At 35.3% G+C, this 15,858-nt stretch overlaps 2 protein-coding genes across 3 annotated transcripts; one reads left to right on the top strand and one right to left on the bottom strand.

The window, feature by feature from the left end:
* The first annotated feature begins 255 nt into the window (after nt 1-255).
* Nucleotides 256-2,191, top strand: LOC144575533 (gallate 1-beta-glucosyltransferase 84A24-like). Its single transcript, XM_078325713.1, has 2 exons — nt 256-666; nt 1,002-2,191. Exons 1-2 carry the CDS (start codon nt 316-318, stop codon nt 2,043-2,045), a joined length of 1,395 nt encoding a protein of 464 aa, XP_078181839.1. The 5' UTR covers nt 256-315; the 3' UTR covers nt 2,046-2,191.
* Nucleotides 2,192-5,617: 3,426 nt separating this feature from the next.
* Nucleotides 5,618-9,785, bottom strand: LOC144575890 (Mitochondrial transcription termination factor family protein). Of its 2 annotated transcripts, none has more exons than XM_078326141.1 (7): nt 9,184-9,785; nt 8,778-8,921; nt 8,458-8,703; nt 8,183-8,293; nt 7,737-7,919; nt 7,219-7,436; nt 5,618-6,394 (listed from the first exon to the last, which is right to left on the bottom strand). In XM_078326141.1, exons 1-7 carry the CDS (start codon nt 9,724-9,726, stop codon nt 6,013-6,015), a joined length of 1,827 nt encoding a protein of 608 aa, XP_078182267.1. In that variant the 5' UTR covers nt 9,727-9,785; the 3' UTR covers nt 5,618-6,012. The 2 variants fall into 2 exon arrangements, with proteins under 2 accessions (XP_078182267.1, XP_078182268.1); XM_078326142.1 differs by having other exon boundaries at nt 8,778-8,915; nt 9,184-9,760.
* Nucleotides 9,786-15,858: the final 6,073 nt, after the last annotated feature.

Here is a 15,858-nt window from a genome sequence, read left to right on the forward strand (position 1 = left end):
TTTCTCATAAAATAATCCAACAAATTAAACTAAACCTCGCCAGTTCCGAAAAATGGAAGTATCCACTTAAAATACAACCAACCAGTTCGCAGCACAGCAGTAGGGGCCTACCTACCGGTTGAATTTTGACTATATATCTATCCCTATAAACCTGCCAAATTAATCTTATTAAAACATACAGAAATTGAATTGAAAGAGAGACTTTGTGTCTCTAACCCAACACCCTTTTTCTCCTTACCCACACAATTGCTCCGTAAAAGTAAAACACACCCTCAAACTAACCGGAGGTCCAAGCAAAGGAACAGAGAAAGAGACATGGGATCAGAGCCTCCTGTGCCACATGTGCTCATGATCTCATTCCCGGGTCAAGGCCATGTCAACCCACTGCTCCGTCTGGCGAAGCGGATGGCAGCCAAGGGTGTTCTCATCACGTTCACCACCACCTCCGACACCGGCCACCAAATTATCTCCTCATCTGATGTGGTCTCTGCTGATGAGGGGGTCCCAGTCGGCAGCGGCCGACTCCGTTTTGAGTTCCTTGACACGAATTGGAACACTAGTAATGACCACAAACCTGATCTCAACGAGAGCATGCTCCACCTGGAGACCGTCGGTCCAGCTGCCTTTGCCGATTTGATCAGAAAACAATCCATGGCCGGACGACCGGTAATCACAAGTCAAAGTCTAAACTATACCTTTAGCTAGCTTAACTTTTTTTTTTTTTTTTTCTATAACATGAGAAAGTTTAAATTATACCGATTTCTCGTACTGGTCTCTTTTTTTTCTACTTAAGACAGCGTTTCTAGCTACTTTCTACCTTCGAAGAAGCTGCTATATATATATGGTCCTCAACTCTTTCACACTAATTATTTTAAGCCAATAACCCGCTTTTCACAGCATAATTATACTTATACGGTCATGAAATGCATGCTCCACTACACTTATTTCTAATTTTCTATTATATATGATATACTAATTTACTAAACTTGTGGAGATTACAGGTAACATATGTTGTGAACAATCCATTCGTCCCGTGGGCGGTCGATGTGGCTACCGACATGGGCATCCCTTGTGCGGTTTTATGGGTCCAGTCATGTGCCGTGTTCTCCACCTACTACCACTACCACCACGGCTTGAGTGAGTTCCCAACGGAGTCTAACCCCGACATCTCAGTTTGCCTCCCAGGAATCCCGATTATGACTCCTGAGGAGATCCCATCCTTCCTTCTTCCTTCCAACCCCTTTAAATCCCTCACCAAGGCAATCCTCGAGCAATTTCGCAATATCGATAAAGCTTCTCGGGTTTTTGTTAATTCTTTTACCGAGCTTGAACCAGAAGCCATCGATGCCATTGCCAAATATGCTCAACTCATCCCGGTTGGACCCCTAGTAGAACCTGAGGACAACTCCGGGTCTAACCTACGAGGCGACCTAATTAAAGCGACTGACTGCTTGGAGTGGCTCGACAAGCAAGCACCTCATTCGGTAATTTACATTTCTTTAGGCAGCATAGTTACTTTTACCAAAGAGGAAATGGCGGAGATGGCACACGAGCTAACAACCAATGGGCGGCCGTTCTTATGGGTTGTAAGGCCTGACTGTCACGAACTTTTGCCACAAGGGTTCCTTGAAGAGGTGAAGGAAAGAGGCATGGTGGTAGGATGGAGCCCACAAGACAGTGTGCTAAATCACAGCTCAACAGGTTGCTTTCTGACACATTGCGGTTGGAACTCAGTGTTGGAGACTTTAACAGCTGGAGTTCCGGTCATAGCTTATCCACAATGGGGGGATCAAGTAACGGACGCCAAGTTCTTGATCGACATTTATAAGGTAGGAGTGAGACTAAAAAGTCCGGTGGAGCGTAATGCTTTACATAGAGCAATTGAGGCAGTAATGGATGGGTCAGATGGCGATGCAATAAAAGAACATGCCGCAAAATGGAAGGAGGCTGCGAAGACGGCAGTGGCGAGGGGTGGGTCGTCTGACCTCAATATTCAGGCCTTTGTAGATGAAGTAATGAACAGGGCTGCCGATGGCAATCGATGATATATATATATATATATAGCTTCATTTCTTCAAGTTAATATATTAATTTGGCCATTGTTTCATACAAATATATATATATATATAATCGGTGTGAATTATTTATAATAACGAAATATTTGAATTCTGGAGAAAATAAATTTAAATCGAGTTTAGAAGGGTAAATACGTTATTTTAGAATTTGGAGGGGGGAATACGTAATTTTGCAGTTTTTGAAGGGTATACGTGAAATTTCCCCTTCTTTGTACATTGTCTATCAGCAATTGTCAATACGAAGTTTCAGGGGTTTGTGGTGCAAATGCAAAATACCAGTGAGTAGTGAAGCTGATGGAAATGTTAATTAATTTCAATGAAACTGTGTCGCAGGAAAGCTTAGTTCTTGTAATTAAGAGACAGAGACAACCACTAACCACATTATTTAATCCAACTTTATATATATCGGTCTTGATTTAACTAATAGCGACGTCGACGTAGTTGCCTAGGTAATTAACCAACCTCCTGATATTGAACTGTGAAAGGAATTGCATGTAACTTGTAATTAATAAGCATATATTCATCCACTTTGGGGAAAGTTTAATTTGGATTGAATGAGATTAAAAGAGCAGTGCTCAACACTTTCCTTTTTATAAAATCCTCCTTATTGTTTGTCAAAATTCATCAGCATTGCACTTCTTTTATTTAGTATGTAAAGAGAGAAGACCAGATATATATAGGAGAAAAATAATAATTTCATTCAAAATATGAAAGAAAAGTAAAAATGTTACTAAAACCCCACTCATCATTCAATTCCTTATATCTCATCAACGTTCAAACTGTTTTGAGCTTAAATGACCCTTCCACATTTTTTTCCCTTTTGCTCTTTTGCAAGATATATAATCCCTAATTTCTGCGTAATTCAGTTGACAAATTTGCAGCTTAATTACAAAATATCACAAGACAAATTTGACTTTGATTATCTGAGGGCCAGTACTGATAGTTTGCAGATTTTTTTTACTTACAAAATTTATTTAAAAATAATATAAAGTAATAGATAGATTGGCTTGAGATTTTTATCTCATAGAAGGAATCGAAATAAAAATGTCAGTTCCTTTAGGTAATTCGAAAGGAACCAAAGTTATTTTTGCCAAATCTTGAAGGAACCGAAAACAAAATTTCACAATAAAATAATTAAAGTTAAAGTTAATACCTCACAAGAACACGTGGGCACCTTACTAGTATTAATTAATGATGGTTGTCTATCCCAATTGTCTAAATAAATAACACAACTAAAAGTGTTTATAATTTAATTTAATTTAAATGCATGTGTTTCTGCTTTCATGAATTTAGCATGTATTATGTACTTTCTGCACTGGGCTTGATAAAAGGGAAATTAATAGGCCTATTTAAACAGCTCAAGACTTGGATTCTCCGATTTTTTTAAAAATACCCAAAATAATAAATATTTTATTTAAAATGACCAAGTTTTGAGGGAAATTTTAAAAATGCCCAGATCGCAGATTTTTTCTGCTCTCCGGAATTTTTATTCCGGAGCGCAGAAAATATTTGCGCCCCGAAATTTTTTTTTTTTTTTTTTTAGAATTTTTTATCCCGAGCGCAGATTTTTTCTGCGGCCCGGATTATTTTTTTTTTTATTTTTTTTTTTTTAGAGTTTGGAGAAAAAAATCCATGGTTTGGTATATGTATAATATGTATAATATATATATCTATAATATAATATATGTATATGTATAATATATGTAGAGTGTGGCTAATTTGCTATCAGAAGCACTTTGACCGAGGTGCTTCCGGGGCTATATTAGCATATGTGATGTTCAAACAACAAATCCAAACCGTTAGATATTTAATCCATATTAAAATCTACTTGGGGACTAAATTTTACATTTTTTGAAATTTGTTTACTATTTATTAAGATGGTTTGAAAATCGCTGTTTTTATTAAAATTCTGCACCATAAAAAACAGTGATTTTCAAACCATTTTAATAAATAGTAAAAAAATTCCAAAAAATGTAAAATTTAGTCCCCAAGTAGATTTTAATATAGATTAAACATCTAACGGTTTGGATTTGTTGTTTGAACATCACATATGCTAATATAACCCCGGAAGCACCTCGGTCGAAGTGCTTCCGGTAGCAAATTAGCCACACTCAATATATGTATATGTATATATAATATAATATATGTATAATATATATTACATATATTATATATACATATACATATATTATATTATATACACATATATTGTATTATACATATATTATATTATACATATATTATATTATATATACATATACATATACATATATTATATTATATTATATATAGATATACATATATTATATCATATATACATATACATATACATATACATATACATATACATATACATATACATATACATATATTATATTATAGATATATATATATTATACATATACATATACATATACATATATTATATTATAGATATATATATTATACATATTATACATATACCAAACCATGGATTTTTTTTCTCCAAACTCTATAAAAAAATAAAAATAATAATAATAATAATAATAATTTCGGGGCGCAAATATTAAATAAAATATTTATTATTTTGGGTATTTTTTAAAAAATCGGTGGATTCTTAGCCATTAGACCAATTCTCCCCAGTTCTGCGTATGTAACTTGTGATCAAATCACTAATTTTGGAGCCAATTTCTCACAAAAAAAATCCAACAAATTTCACTAAATCATATCAGAATTTGATAGTTTGTTTCATTCTTTTGTGTGATTTGTGTCATGAAGTGCTCAGAATTTTATAAACAATCTCATTTCTAACTTGACATGGCATATTTGTTCTAATGTTATTAAATTCTAAATAACATCCCCGTTCTTCATCATGTGATCATATTTTATATCATTATTTATTATGATTGGATGATTCATATATTTTCTTGCTTCTCGCCACATTTAAGATTGTGTTTGATTTGTTTAAGGTGTAAAAAAAAAATTAAATAGTACAAGTGTTTTGTATATATTTTTTTTTTTGAAGAAATTTTCCGTGACTTATTGGTTACTTTTAAAAATATATATTTTTAGCATTTAAAAGATATTTATGCATCCCCAAAATGTGATGAATGCAGGATCTTTTATATAAATCTTATTTCAAAATTTAAATTGTTTTCTTCAATCAATACTTCTCTTTCCGAAGATGCACGAAAAAAAAATCCTAATTTGAAGAATTTATTGCTAGTATTTGCACGTACAAGAGATGACATTACTAATATCCAAGTTGTTCCAACAATTGATTAAACTTTTGCGCTCTTCATTATATACTGCTTTACATCCATATATTCGTTCTATTAAATATAAAATTGCTGTAGATAACATCAGTTATGAAAAGGAAGAATTTGACATTATGCAATAATTCGTATTTCTAGCTTATGCATGTTCATCATTTTCGTAAATTTTATCAGTTGTAACAATGTATGTGCTCTTATGTTATTAATTTACCGCAATTTTCTATATAATATCTTTAGATAAAATGAGGCACAATTCACGTCCCAACATTACAAAATTTCGCAAAAAATGTAACAGCGTTTTCATTAATGGTGTCAGACTAATTAAGGCTAACTAATGTAATTTATATTAAATTACATAATGGAATTTAATACCTGATATAAATTTCTCTCGTGCTAGGAGGGAACACACTTGGACAGCCTTCCAAGGCATTTTACCACAATACTTGGACTAGTATAAGAATAGCAACTGCCAAAATTGAGGATAGAGAGAGTGACAGAGTGTTGCAATCTGGAAATGCTGAGCATGCTTCTCTCCGACAAAGATGTATGTGACACGGCAACTCAACTTTTCTGTCAGTACCTTATGGGACAATGAAATGATACTACCATCCTTCCTTTTGTTTTGTTTTAGTAGGCACTGACCTGAATGCCTCTGACTTGAATGCTCTGGTGGTGGCATTTCATCAATTTATCTCATTTTCAAAGTACTCCCCCCTTCCTCTCTCCCCACTATCTATTTTGTTCGGCACCAGAAGCAACCTGTCAAAGCTCATAAACTCTTCAGCAAAGTCATCATCACTTTTGTACAGCATTTTCTCCAAATTACACTCTGCATTTCTTTGCTTCAGTATGAAATATCTTGGTTTTATCTTCTTCTCCAGGGAGTAGCTGAAGTATCTAGGATAAATCACAATTTCCCTTAGTGGCTTTCTCATGGTGTTCAAGAGAAACTTAAGTTTCGGCTTTATGACATTTTCTATGCTATAGCCAAGAAGAGGAGAGAATCGGTGTACCATTGAACAGACCTTCCACTTAGGTATCCCAATTGAGATTAAATATTTCAGCCTGAATAATGGTAAAAAACAAAAGGGAAGCTTATTTATGTGCGAAAGATTTCTGCAACACAAATACTACAATATTGCTTCAATTTGACCCTTAATTGCAGCCACTATTGAGGCTTATTGGGCACTTTCCAAAGTTCACTGGGTCAATAATGTAATTGAATTAGACTACTCAACTTTGAAAGGGTAAATGGGTAAACTGAGGTCAAATGGTGAAACATTCCGTCTTCATTAAAACTTAATTGCAGCCACAGTTAGTTTGGGTTTTAACAGGAATAATAAATTATGACCTGGGTTTCTAATCTAATATTAAAAAAAGCTGATCTTCGATAAGGAGATTACTATGAGAAACTAACAGCTCTTTAAACCCAATTGAAATAAATTAGTGGAACCTAGCCTATAGGGAAAGCTAGATAGAAAATTCGGGGTTGTAGCAAAGGAAATAAATTAATGGAACCTGACCAATAAGGGAAAGCTAGATAGAAAAATCGGGGTTGTAGCAAATGAAATAAATTAATGGAACCTAGCCTATAAGGGAAAGCTAGATAGAAAAATCGGGGCAAATGTGGCTTGATCAATAGATCACACCAAACAGTGGAGGCCTGCTGGAGGCTAAATAAATCAACATATATTATGAATCGAGGCATGAACTTGCTTACAAATTTTGGGCTACAAAGAAAAGCACTGTAGTAAGTCAAACTAGTAATACACATAATAGCAAAACATTTACACTCTTGGTACCAACTCCAGCTAGCATGTACCATTCATTATAGGACCCGACTTGTGCACTACCAATATTTGGGATACTAGTTGTTGAGATGAGTATACCTTGGATGTAGTGTTTTATCTGGGTCTAACACAAGCAGCTCAGGATATTTTCTGACGATTCGAGGCATGTGCTCATTTGAAAATCCAAAATCAATCAAAAACTTGATCTTTCTCCTGAGAGTGTTTTCAACACTGGCTGCAAAAATTTTTGGATATCGGCATAGAGTTTTCCCTATTGTTGGATGGTCAAACTCCAATTCCTCCAAAAATAATACCACCTTGTAGATTGAACAAAAAAAGCAAAAAGAGAGTAAAATGATGAAGAATAATGTACATCAAAATGAAGTTCCACTTCTATACAAATGTACATATCAATTGTTCAAGCATCTATGTGAAGGAGTTTATGTGGGTAGTTGATAATTTCTTTCTTTGTCTTAATTGTGAAACAATATCCACAGAAGTTTGTTTTAGCAACTGGTTACAATTAACAACATAAACAAACACATTTATTTCATGAAAATAAAAGTAGCAATAGTAACAGTTTGAAAATGTAGGAGAGGCAAAAATTGGTTGCTAACCTCAGAAAATTCACTAGGCTTTCTGAGTAGAAGTTGCGGGCTTTTTGTGATAACTGGCACCAACCTTTGTTTACTAACTGATAACTCACTGAAGCAATCAAGTGCCCTATTCAGTCTTTGCAATGACAAACCCAATATGTGGGGCCAACTTTGAATTGCGGCGTCGACATCCCTCTTTGGCACCTAGAAGATAAAATTTTCTTGATGCATAACTAAACATATGGATAAGTTATAATGATGTCACAGAAATCAATATTTGACTGACCAACTTTCTGTGGCTAGAGTAAGTCATGTCCATAATACGCTTTAACCTCAATTAAACTCCTATAGATCAACTAAGCTAAATCCAAATAAATCCTGGATAATGTAACCGAACATAATGGCGGAGGGTAAGGTGCTAAAAATATCTGGCTAAGTTGGTACCCATCTTAGCCCAAACTCGGTACCTTTAATTTGAAGAAGAATCTGAGAATCTGGTTATAATTGGCAAGAATGCATGCAGAAAGGATCCATGGGTATTTAACGAGCATTCTTGGAATCTCCTTCTTATCCCACACCTATCTAGAGAAAGAATAGATTTAGTTAACTCAAAAAGTATCAGTCAAGTTCATATTAAGATCTTTTTCTTCTTTGGTCAAGATCTTAAACATGTTGGTACTGTTTACAAGAAGGGCTACTTTGGTACTCCAAAATATAATTGGGATGTCAATTACGGAATTACCTTCTCTAGTGCACTTATTCTGAGCTTGATAGTTTTCTGGACGTCATAAAAAAAAGCAGGAGGAAAACAGAGAAGAATGGAGGCTACATCATCCCTAGGTACGCCTATCGATGCAAGAAGCTCAAATAGGTGTTGGAGATGATTCTCTACTGAGCAAAGAAGCAACCTTGGAAATGATTCTATTAAAAGGGGAAATGAGACCCTTCCACACCCCAATATTTCCAAGCCACCATGCCTTGCATCCATCTAAAAACAAAAATGAGGGGATCAGATAGATAATGAATGACAATGAAAGCTTCTTCAAAATTGTACGGTGGTACCTTCTGAAAAAAAGAGAGAGTGCTCTGGATGTCTTCATCAGCTTGTATCGACAAATTTACCATCATCCGTTTTGCATTCCTTCCAGTATATTTCTTGTAAGTGTCAGTATCACCACAAAATAATCCCTCCTTAAGAAACTGGACCTACATGTAATTAGTTAGCCATGCCACAAAGGCACAAACACTACACTACACTACACTAATATAGTTATTTCAATGATTGAAATTTAAATCACGTATCCGATTAGTAAACCTGATCATATATATACCAGTCAGCCCTGATACAGCCCTGATTTATGGTATACTAAACCTAAAAGCATTTCCCCTTTTAATATTACATGTAATGTAGAAGAAGGGAAAAATAATAATGGAAATATTATAACTAAAATGAGAAGAGAGTGATTACCTTATTTAGAAGATTTGGTAGAGTATCTGACTGGAGATATGAAACAATGACCTTAGCTGAGGATAATTTGACACCGAGGCTCTCGAGAAAAGGTAAAATTCCTTTATCCCCTTTACACTTAGCCATGTAATAAACCTTCTTCCCAAATCCTAACCCGCTAATCTCAATTCCTTCTTGTTTGAACAGACCGTTATTCCAAGAGTCCCAGAGCCCCAATTCATCCAATTCATGGACGCTATCTAGAATCATTTGTAGGTAGTTTGGGGAATTTGAAGCAATGAAAATGGCATCTTCCTCAGAAGCGCCGTGTTCTATAAGTAAAGAGACTATGGCTTCGTGTGCTTCGTTGCGTAGTTCTCCGTTGAGGGAAAAGCATTGAACAGGGAGGATATTATGGGGTTTAAATTTGTAAGACAGAGGAGGGATTGGAGTGTTGTGTAGAGAGAAGAGATGGAGGAATTTGGAACGGTGGTGATTAGATGGAGAGAGAAGAGTTAAAGATAGGGTTAGTGTTGGGGCTTGGTGGAGGAGACGAATGGCCATGGCGGGTAGGATAGTGCTACTAAACTCGTGTGTGTGTGTGTGTGTGTTTTTGGGAGGTTTTGGATAAAGAGGTGAGACAGGGAGGAGGGTTTAGACTTTACTTTAGAGAGCGCCAGAGCCCAGAGGGGTCAGCGACCAAAGGTAGGGCTGTCGGTTGGATTCAGATCCAGTGCGGTACCTCGCACAAATCACAAAGCGAACTATCATTCAAAGAATTCACACTTTACCTGGGCTGTCCGTCCGTTGATTATTGCACCCCTCCAGGTACCTAAGGGGACACGCACTCATCATCCGAAAGAACCTGCTATTCCCATCTTAACCATTGATCTTCGTAGAAATTTGTACAGGAAAAAACCTTTTCATTGAGATTACACATGAAAAAAATTTAACGCTTCAGATCAGAATAACATATTCCTATTATTCCAATAGAATAACAACAGATTTAAAGACACCAAAATTATTTTTGTTCAACTTCAACTGGAAGTTATACTACACACTAACACCGTCATAGCATGAACAACAAGTCATTATTTACTTTTATTATTTTTCACAAATTAATCATGAAAATTTGAAATTATTATATTATTATTGAGTAGTTTTATGTATTAAAACTTGAAAGGTTGGGAGTAGAGTTGAAGAGCTTACGGCGGAGAGAAAGATATAAAAGGGAAAATAAGAGGTCAAGTTGGCCCATTTTGATACGAATTTGACGGAGGCCCAAAACCTAACGCGCGTTAGCAATTTGAAGGATCTAATTCTAATCTGTGAATCATATCAGAAGAGAAGTTGACAGCACGAGCATATTTTCGATCTGGGGAGTAGGGAGTAGGGACAGAGTTGGAGCATATTTTCGATTCCGTGCACAGCACAAGAGGAGAGGAGAGGTGGTTAGGACTTAGGAGTTAGGAGGGAGCGGCGTCCCAGGATTTCGTACACTCTAAGCTCCAGAGTCGAGATAGTTGTTAGTTACTTATCATCTTAAAAACTTTATTTTCTAGGCACTAGGCATTTTAGTTTCTACTTATTGTCATTAGTTATATCTATTTTTTTTTTATTTCTTGTTTATTATAATTTTTCGATAATTATTTTCCTACTAATTAGCGACTCATATTAACAAAAAAAATATTAAAACAAACTACATGAAACAAAATGAAGTAATAATAACATGACCATTTTAAATTAAAAATAAATAAATAAATAAATAAATAAGCTCGTCACGCAGAGCTTGGGACAGCACACCACACATTGTCCGTGTGCCGTCTTAGAACTCTAGACAGGCATTGTTTGTGTGCCTAATAACATTGGAATTTTTCAAAAATCGTATCATGTAAAATTTCGAAATATTAAGATGGTAGATAAAATAATTTCGGTTTTTAACTTGGAAGTTCGCGTAATTCACTGTTCATTTTGAATTGATATATAGATTTTGAAAGAGCAAATGGATGTATATATAATTGATAATTCAGTACAATTAAACAATAGGTTGCGCATTCCACTACATAGCAGCGCATGTGATTTCTACGGCCTTTTATTTTCTAATCAGATTATTTAAATCTTTGTACCGATCGAGAAATTTATTATTGTTAGATTAGTCCAAATGTTAAAAACATGGACTCTGTTACCTGCCACAACCCACAAGCATCTAATCTATTAAATCCTTTCAGATTTGCGACCTAAATTTATTCTATTGTAGATTATGATATCAAATATATCTAATATTTTTTTTAGTAAAGGCTAAAGTCAAATCATTAAAATTATTATTATTTATAAGAAAATTTTCTATTTCAATTTTAAAAATGCGACATTCTACATAGAGAACATTATATTTGCTATTTAGACTAAAAATTAGTTCTCAAATATATCTAATATTATTAACAAATTAAGAACACTAGCGTACGTGTCACACCTCGCAGCCACGGGTCGTAACAGTCCCCCGTCGTAAGCATACAACGTCGTGTATGCTTACAAGGCAATTAACAATTTAATCCAAACAACAAGCAATATAAAGCAAGTTTCTAAATAAAATCAGAGTACACAGTCTGGTCAGAATATAATACAACAAAAGTATCTCATCCGGATACCAACCATGAGGCCTACCCTAAAACTATACAACAAAACATAACTAGGGTCATGTGATGGTAAACTACTAAGGCCTACTGCTCGCGTGCCTCTCCGGAATCAGTCGCACCCGTACCTGTAAAATAACCCGAAGGGTGCGGGTGAGAATAAATTCTCAGTGCGAAATTTGCCACAGTTAGATTATTGGACTTGCAATCAGACTCCATATTAAAAAATGAAACCCAAACCATCACAATTCAAACAGATATATATTCATAAATAACATAATGTCAATGCTCGACAACAATTAATCAAACTGAATCACAGTTAACAGAATTTCCAAGATGAATTTCAAACACAACACATATTTGGCTTAACTCGATTCATTAGGGCTTGTAGCAACTACAGATGTTCTTTCGAGCTGGACCCTTTATCAAACCCTCGTCTGTAGGGTTACTGACACCTACAGATGTTCCACCGAGCTGGACCCTTTATCTGACACCCATCTGTAATCGCTTGGCTTAACCGTTTCCTAAGGTCTGGTTCAAGTCATATAAAGAAAATCCTCTTTGGAATCATTCCAGTATTCGTAATATTCAATTGACCGTCCAAATGCATTAACACGTAGGAGAATGCCACCGAGCCACAGACGTTACACATGTCACCCACGATTTCAATTCACACATCATAACATAATCACCCTCCCTCGTCCTAACCGGTACTGGAAAACATTGAGGGCCGTTCACCTAATGCGCCAGAAGGATCCTGGGAATCAAAGTCAGCATACAGCCTGACTTTGCAAATTCATTGGATCCAAGTGCTTAACTTCGTAAATCTATTCACATACATAGTTCGTGGTGACTTTCAATCAAAATCAGATCATAATAGATCGACACAACCTACAACCATACCAGCGTTCAAATCACTCAAGTCACATCAATTCGAGTTTAATTTGATTGGGCTATGCAAATGCTTTACACAATTCAATGATGCAATCAATGATATTCAACATGACAAACGAATACACAGTTTAATTTCTAAAAATAAAGTATCAAACAAGTCCAAGAATCCCGCACCTGATTACGACGTGCGTACCGCTTAATTAAGGATCATATGTCTCTAATTGCCCCGCGAAGTCTTGCTCGAACGAGCCTACACCTATATTACACGTATACTAGGTTTAACCTTGGTTCATGATCGAGGAGTTTACTCGAGTTGTATTAGGGCTTATATATTCCTTAACCAATTCCTATGCTTTGGTACCGATTCTTTTGATTCCTCTTTTCTTACTAAAAATCTCACACATTTACATCTAGGTCCTCTGCCATATCTAATTTCACTTTGGTAACACTTCATTTACCGGTTCACTATTTTGGTTCCCGTAACAATTCGATTTACCGAGTGGTTAACCCTAATTTGGTCAAAACCTCAAATTAGCCGTTAAACGTTATAGCAATTCAAGATCAAGAGGCAACCCTACCGATTACAAGTCTAATCGGTTGGATTAAACAAATCAATTCACGATTATGCCCAATTTCAGTTTTGGCATGAAAACCCTAAAAATCGAAATCCGAAATCGAGCTGAAATCGGGAAGGAATCGGCAAATAAATGGTCAAAGAAGCTCAAGGAGCTAGTCTACAAGCAATTCGAATACAAATCTCGGGTTTAAAATGAAAACCCAAGAAATCGAGAAATCCAAGATTTTAGAGAGAAACGAAAAGAGAAAGAAATACCGAATAGAAGAGCTAGGAGAGATCTACGGCCACTTGCTCGGTTCCAACTTTGATTTCTCGCAACAATCGGGGGTTTGAGAGGGAAAGAAAGCTCTCTCACACTTTTTCTTCTCTCTTGGCGAAAATCACCAAGAAATGTGGAAAGGGGCGCAGGGGAAGAGAGAGAAAAGAAAGAAATTTTGGGCTTTTATGGAAAGATACCCTGGGTGTGGACACACTCAATTCAGTGCGGGTCGGCCACCCGCATTCAGCACTTGGAACAGATTTTCAGCAGTTGAAAATACACAGAAATATACACGAGTGCGGACGCACTCATTTTCAGTGCGGGTCAATCACCCGCACTCAACACTTGGCAGAATTTCGACAGCTTGGAAAACACATAAAAGAATACCCCAGTGCGGACGCACTCAGTACTTAGTCAATTTTTTATGAAAACGGAACTGAACAAGGGAAATGTCTGAGCATAATGCGGACGCACTCAATTTCAGTGCGGGTCGGTCACCCGCACTCAGGACTTGATCAGAATTAGAGGAAAAGAGAAATTGGAATCAGTGCGGGTCACCCATCCGCACTCACACCAGTGCGGACGCACTGAGGAGAAATTCATAAAACAATCCAAGGCAAACAGAGGCCAGTGCGGGTCAGGCACCCGCACTCACCACCAGTGCGGACGCACTGAGCCTATAAAGTCTCAAATTCTCGAAATTCCAACGCGGTTTCGATTCACATTTGACGTACTTATTTAGAGAAGCATAATTTAAAATTTAAATTTCTATTTCGTTAGCACGGTTGTCAACTCTTGTCTTTAAAACATTCATAATTTAATTGTTAAAGTTCCTTAACGTAACAGTACGACCGAGAAAAAAAATGAATATAAAGATGCTATATTCTTTCTCACTACTACAAAAACACTAATTATATACGGTACATTATACACGGATGGAAGATCTATTAAATTTGTGTGTAAAGCAAGAAGGCATGCGTCTGAAAATGAGCTAGAACATTTATACACAATTGTTTTTAATATAAAAATTGTGTATAAGTGTGCTCCAACATTCATACACAATTCTTTATTAAAAAAACATGTATGATTGAAAACAATTGTGTATGGTTCTATTTCTATTAACCGTGTATGAATGAGCTCCAATAATTGTACACGGCTTCTTTATATCAAACGTGTATGAATGCATGACCAAAAAGTTCAAAAAGAATCCGACTTGTAATCATACAGTCTTCTTTCTACCGACAATGTATGAATGCTGCATAAGATTTTTGGAAAAAATTCTGCTTGTAATGATACGTTGTTTTATTGTATGATATGTGTGTTGAAATAAACACAAAATTTTATGTCATCGATTTGTGCCTTTATGTTATAATCCATTTCCATCTATCTTTTTTAAGGCATTTTTATCTTCTTCTTTTTTAAAGCATCTCTTCCTTGTACATGTATTTATATGAGGCATCTTTTCTAAATAGACGAGGTAGAATGAGGGATAAGGCAAAGGATGTGATATCGTTACCGAGAAAGCGATCGGAGACGAAGAAACTTCAAACGGACGTAACCTTTTGCTCCAATGTCTAATTCCAGCGATCCACCCCAATTCAGAAAGCTCATGGAAGATCTTCAATCATTATCCCTAAATGCATAATTGCATTTTACAGGACAAAAAAAACCAAAGAGAAGAGTCAAAACTTGAGTTGAAGTTTCAAATTAAGTTTTTTCTTTTTAATTTCAATTTTGTATTTGCTTTATCATATTTTTTTTTAAGCATTGTTCATGTAAATGTATAAAGTCTCGGATTTAGGGTGTTTTTTTGTTGTATTTTTTTTTTTAGTTAAAATGTTGTTCGTGTAACAATTTGTGTAATGCAATTTTAAATGTTCTTTATATTGGTAAATTTAATGTTTAATTTGAATTCAGATCTGGGGTATAACTTTTTTTTTAAAATATAAATTATACACATTTTTTTAATCAAAATCGTGTATAATTAGTGTTTTCATACTCGATTTTAACTTAAAAAATCCATATTTGAATGTTTTTGCGAAAAAAATGGCACAATCTATACATGGTTTTATAACCTTGTACAATTACCGATACCTATACTTTTATAGAACATATACAGATTCGAACGTTAGAACGTTCCTCGGTCGCAAAAAAAAAAAGGAAAATAAAGTTGAGATAAAAATGGACAAGATTTTATATATATATATATATATATATATATATATATATATATATATATGAGTAAAGCTACCATGCTTTGCAAATTAAAGTAGGTGTTTTAATTTGTGCTCATATCTCTAGTTTCAAAGTTCAAATAGCCGATTCAAACCGTTAGA

The sequence above is a fragment of the Carex rostrata genome, chromosome 24, assembly GCF_964058835.1.
Source record: "Carex rostrata chromosome 24, lpCarRost1.2, whole genome shotgun sequence".
NCBI classification, from domain to species: Eukaryota; Viridiplantae; Streptophyta; class Magnoliopsida; order Poales; family Cyperaceae; genus Carex; species Carex rostrata.

What these genes read in the sequence shown, in the direction of transcription:
- LOC144575533 (XM_078325713.1), top strand. Translation starts at nt 316, where the DNA reads ATGGGATCAGAGCCTCCTGTGCCACATGTGCTCATGATCTCATTCCCG. An exon ending in AATCCATGGCCGGACGACCG is followed by an intron (nt 667 to 1,001) that starts GTAATCACAAGT and finishes TGGAGATTACAG; the next exon opens with GTAACATATGTTGTGAACAA.
- LOC144575890 (XM_078326141.1), bottom strand. Translation starts at nt 9,726, where the DNA reads ATGGCCATTCGTCTCCTCCACCAAGCCCCAACACTAACCCTATCTTTA. An exon ending in CTCTCTCTTTTTTTCAGAAG is followed by an intron (nt 8,704 to 8,777) that starts GTACCACCGTAC and finishes TTTTGTTTTTAG; the next exon opens with ATGGATGCAAGGCATGGTGG. An exon ending in AGCCTAGTGAATTTTCTGAG is followed by an intron (nt 7,437 to 7,736) that starts GTTAGCAACCAA and finishes TCAATCTACAAG; the next exon opens with GTGGTATTATTTTTGGAGGA.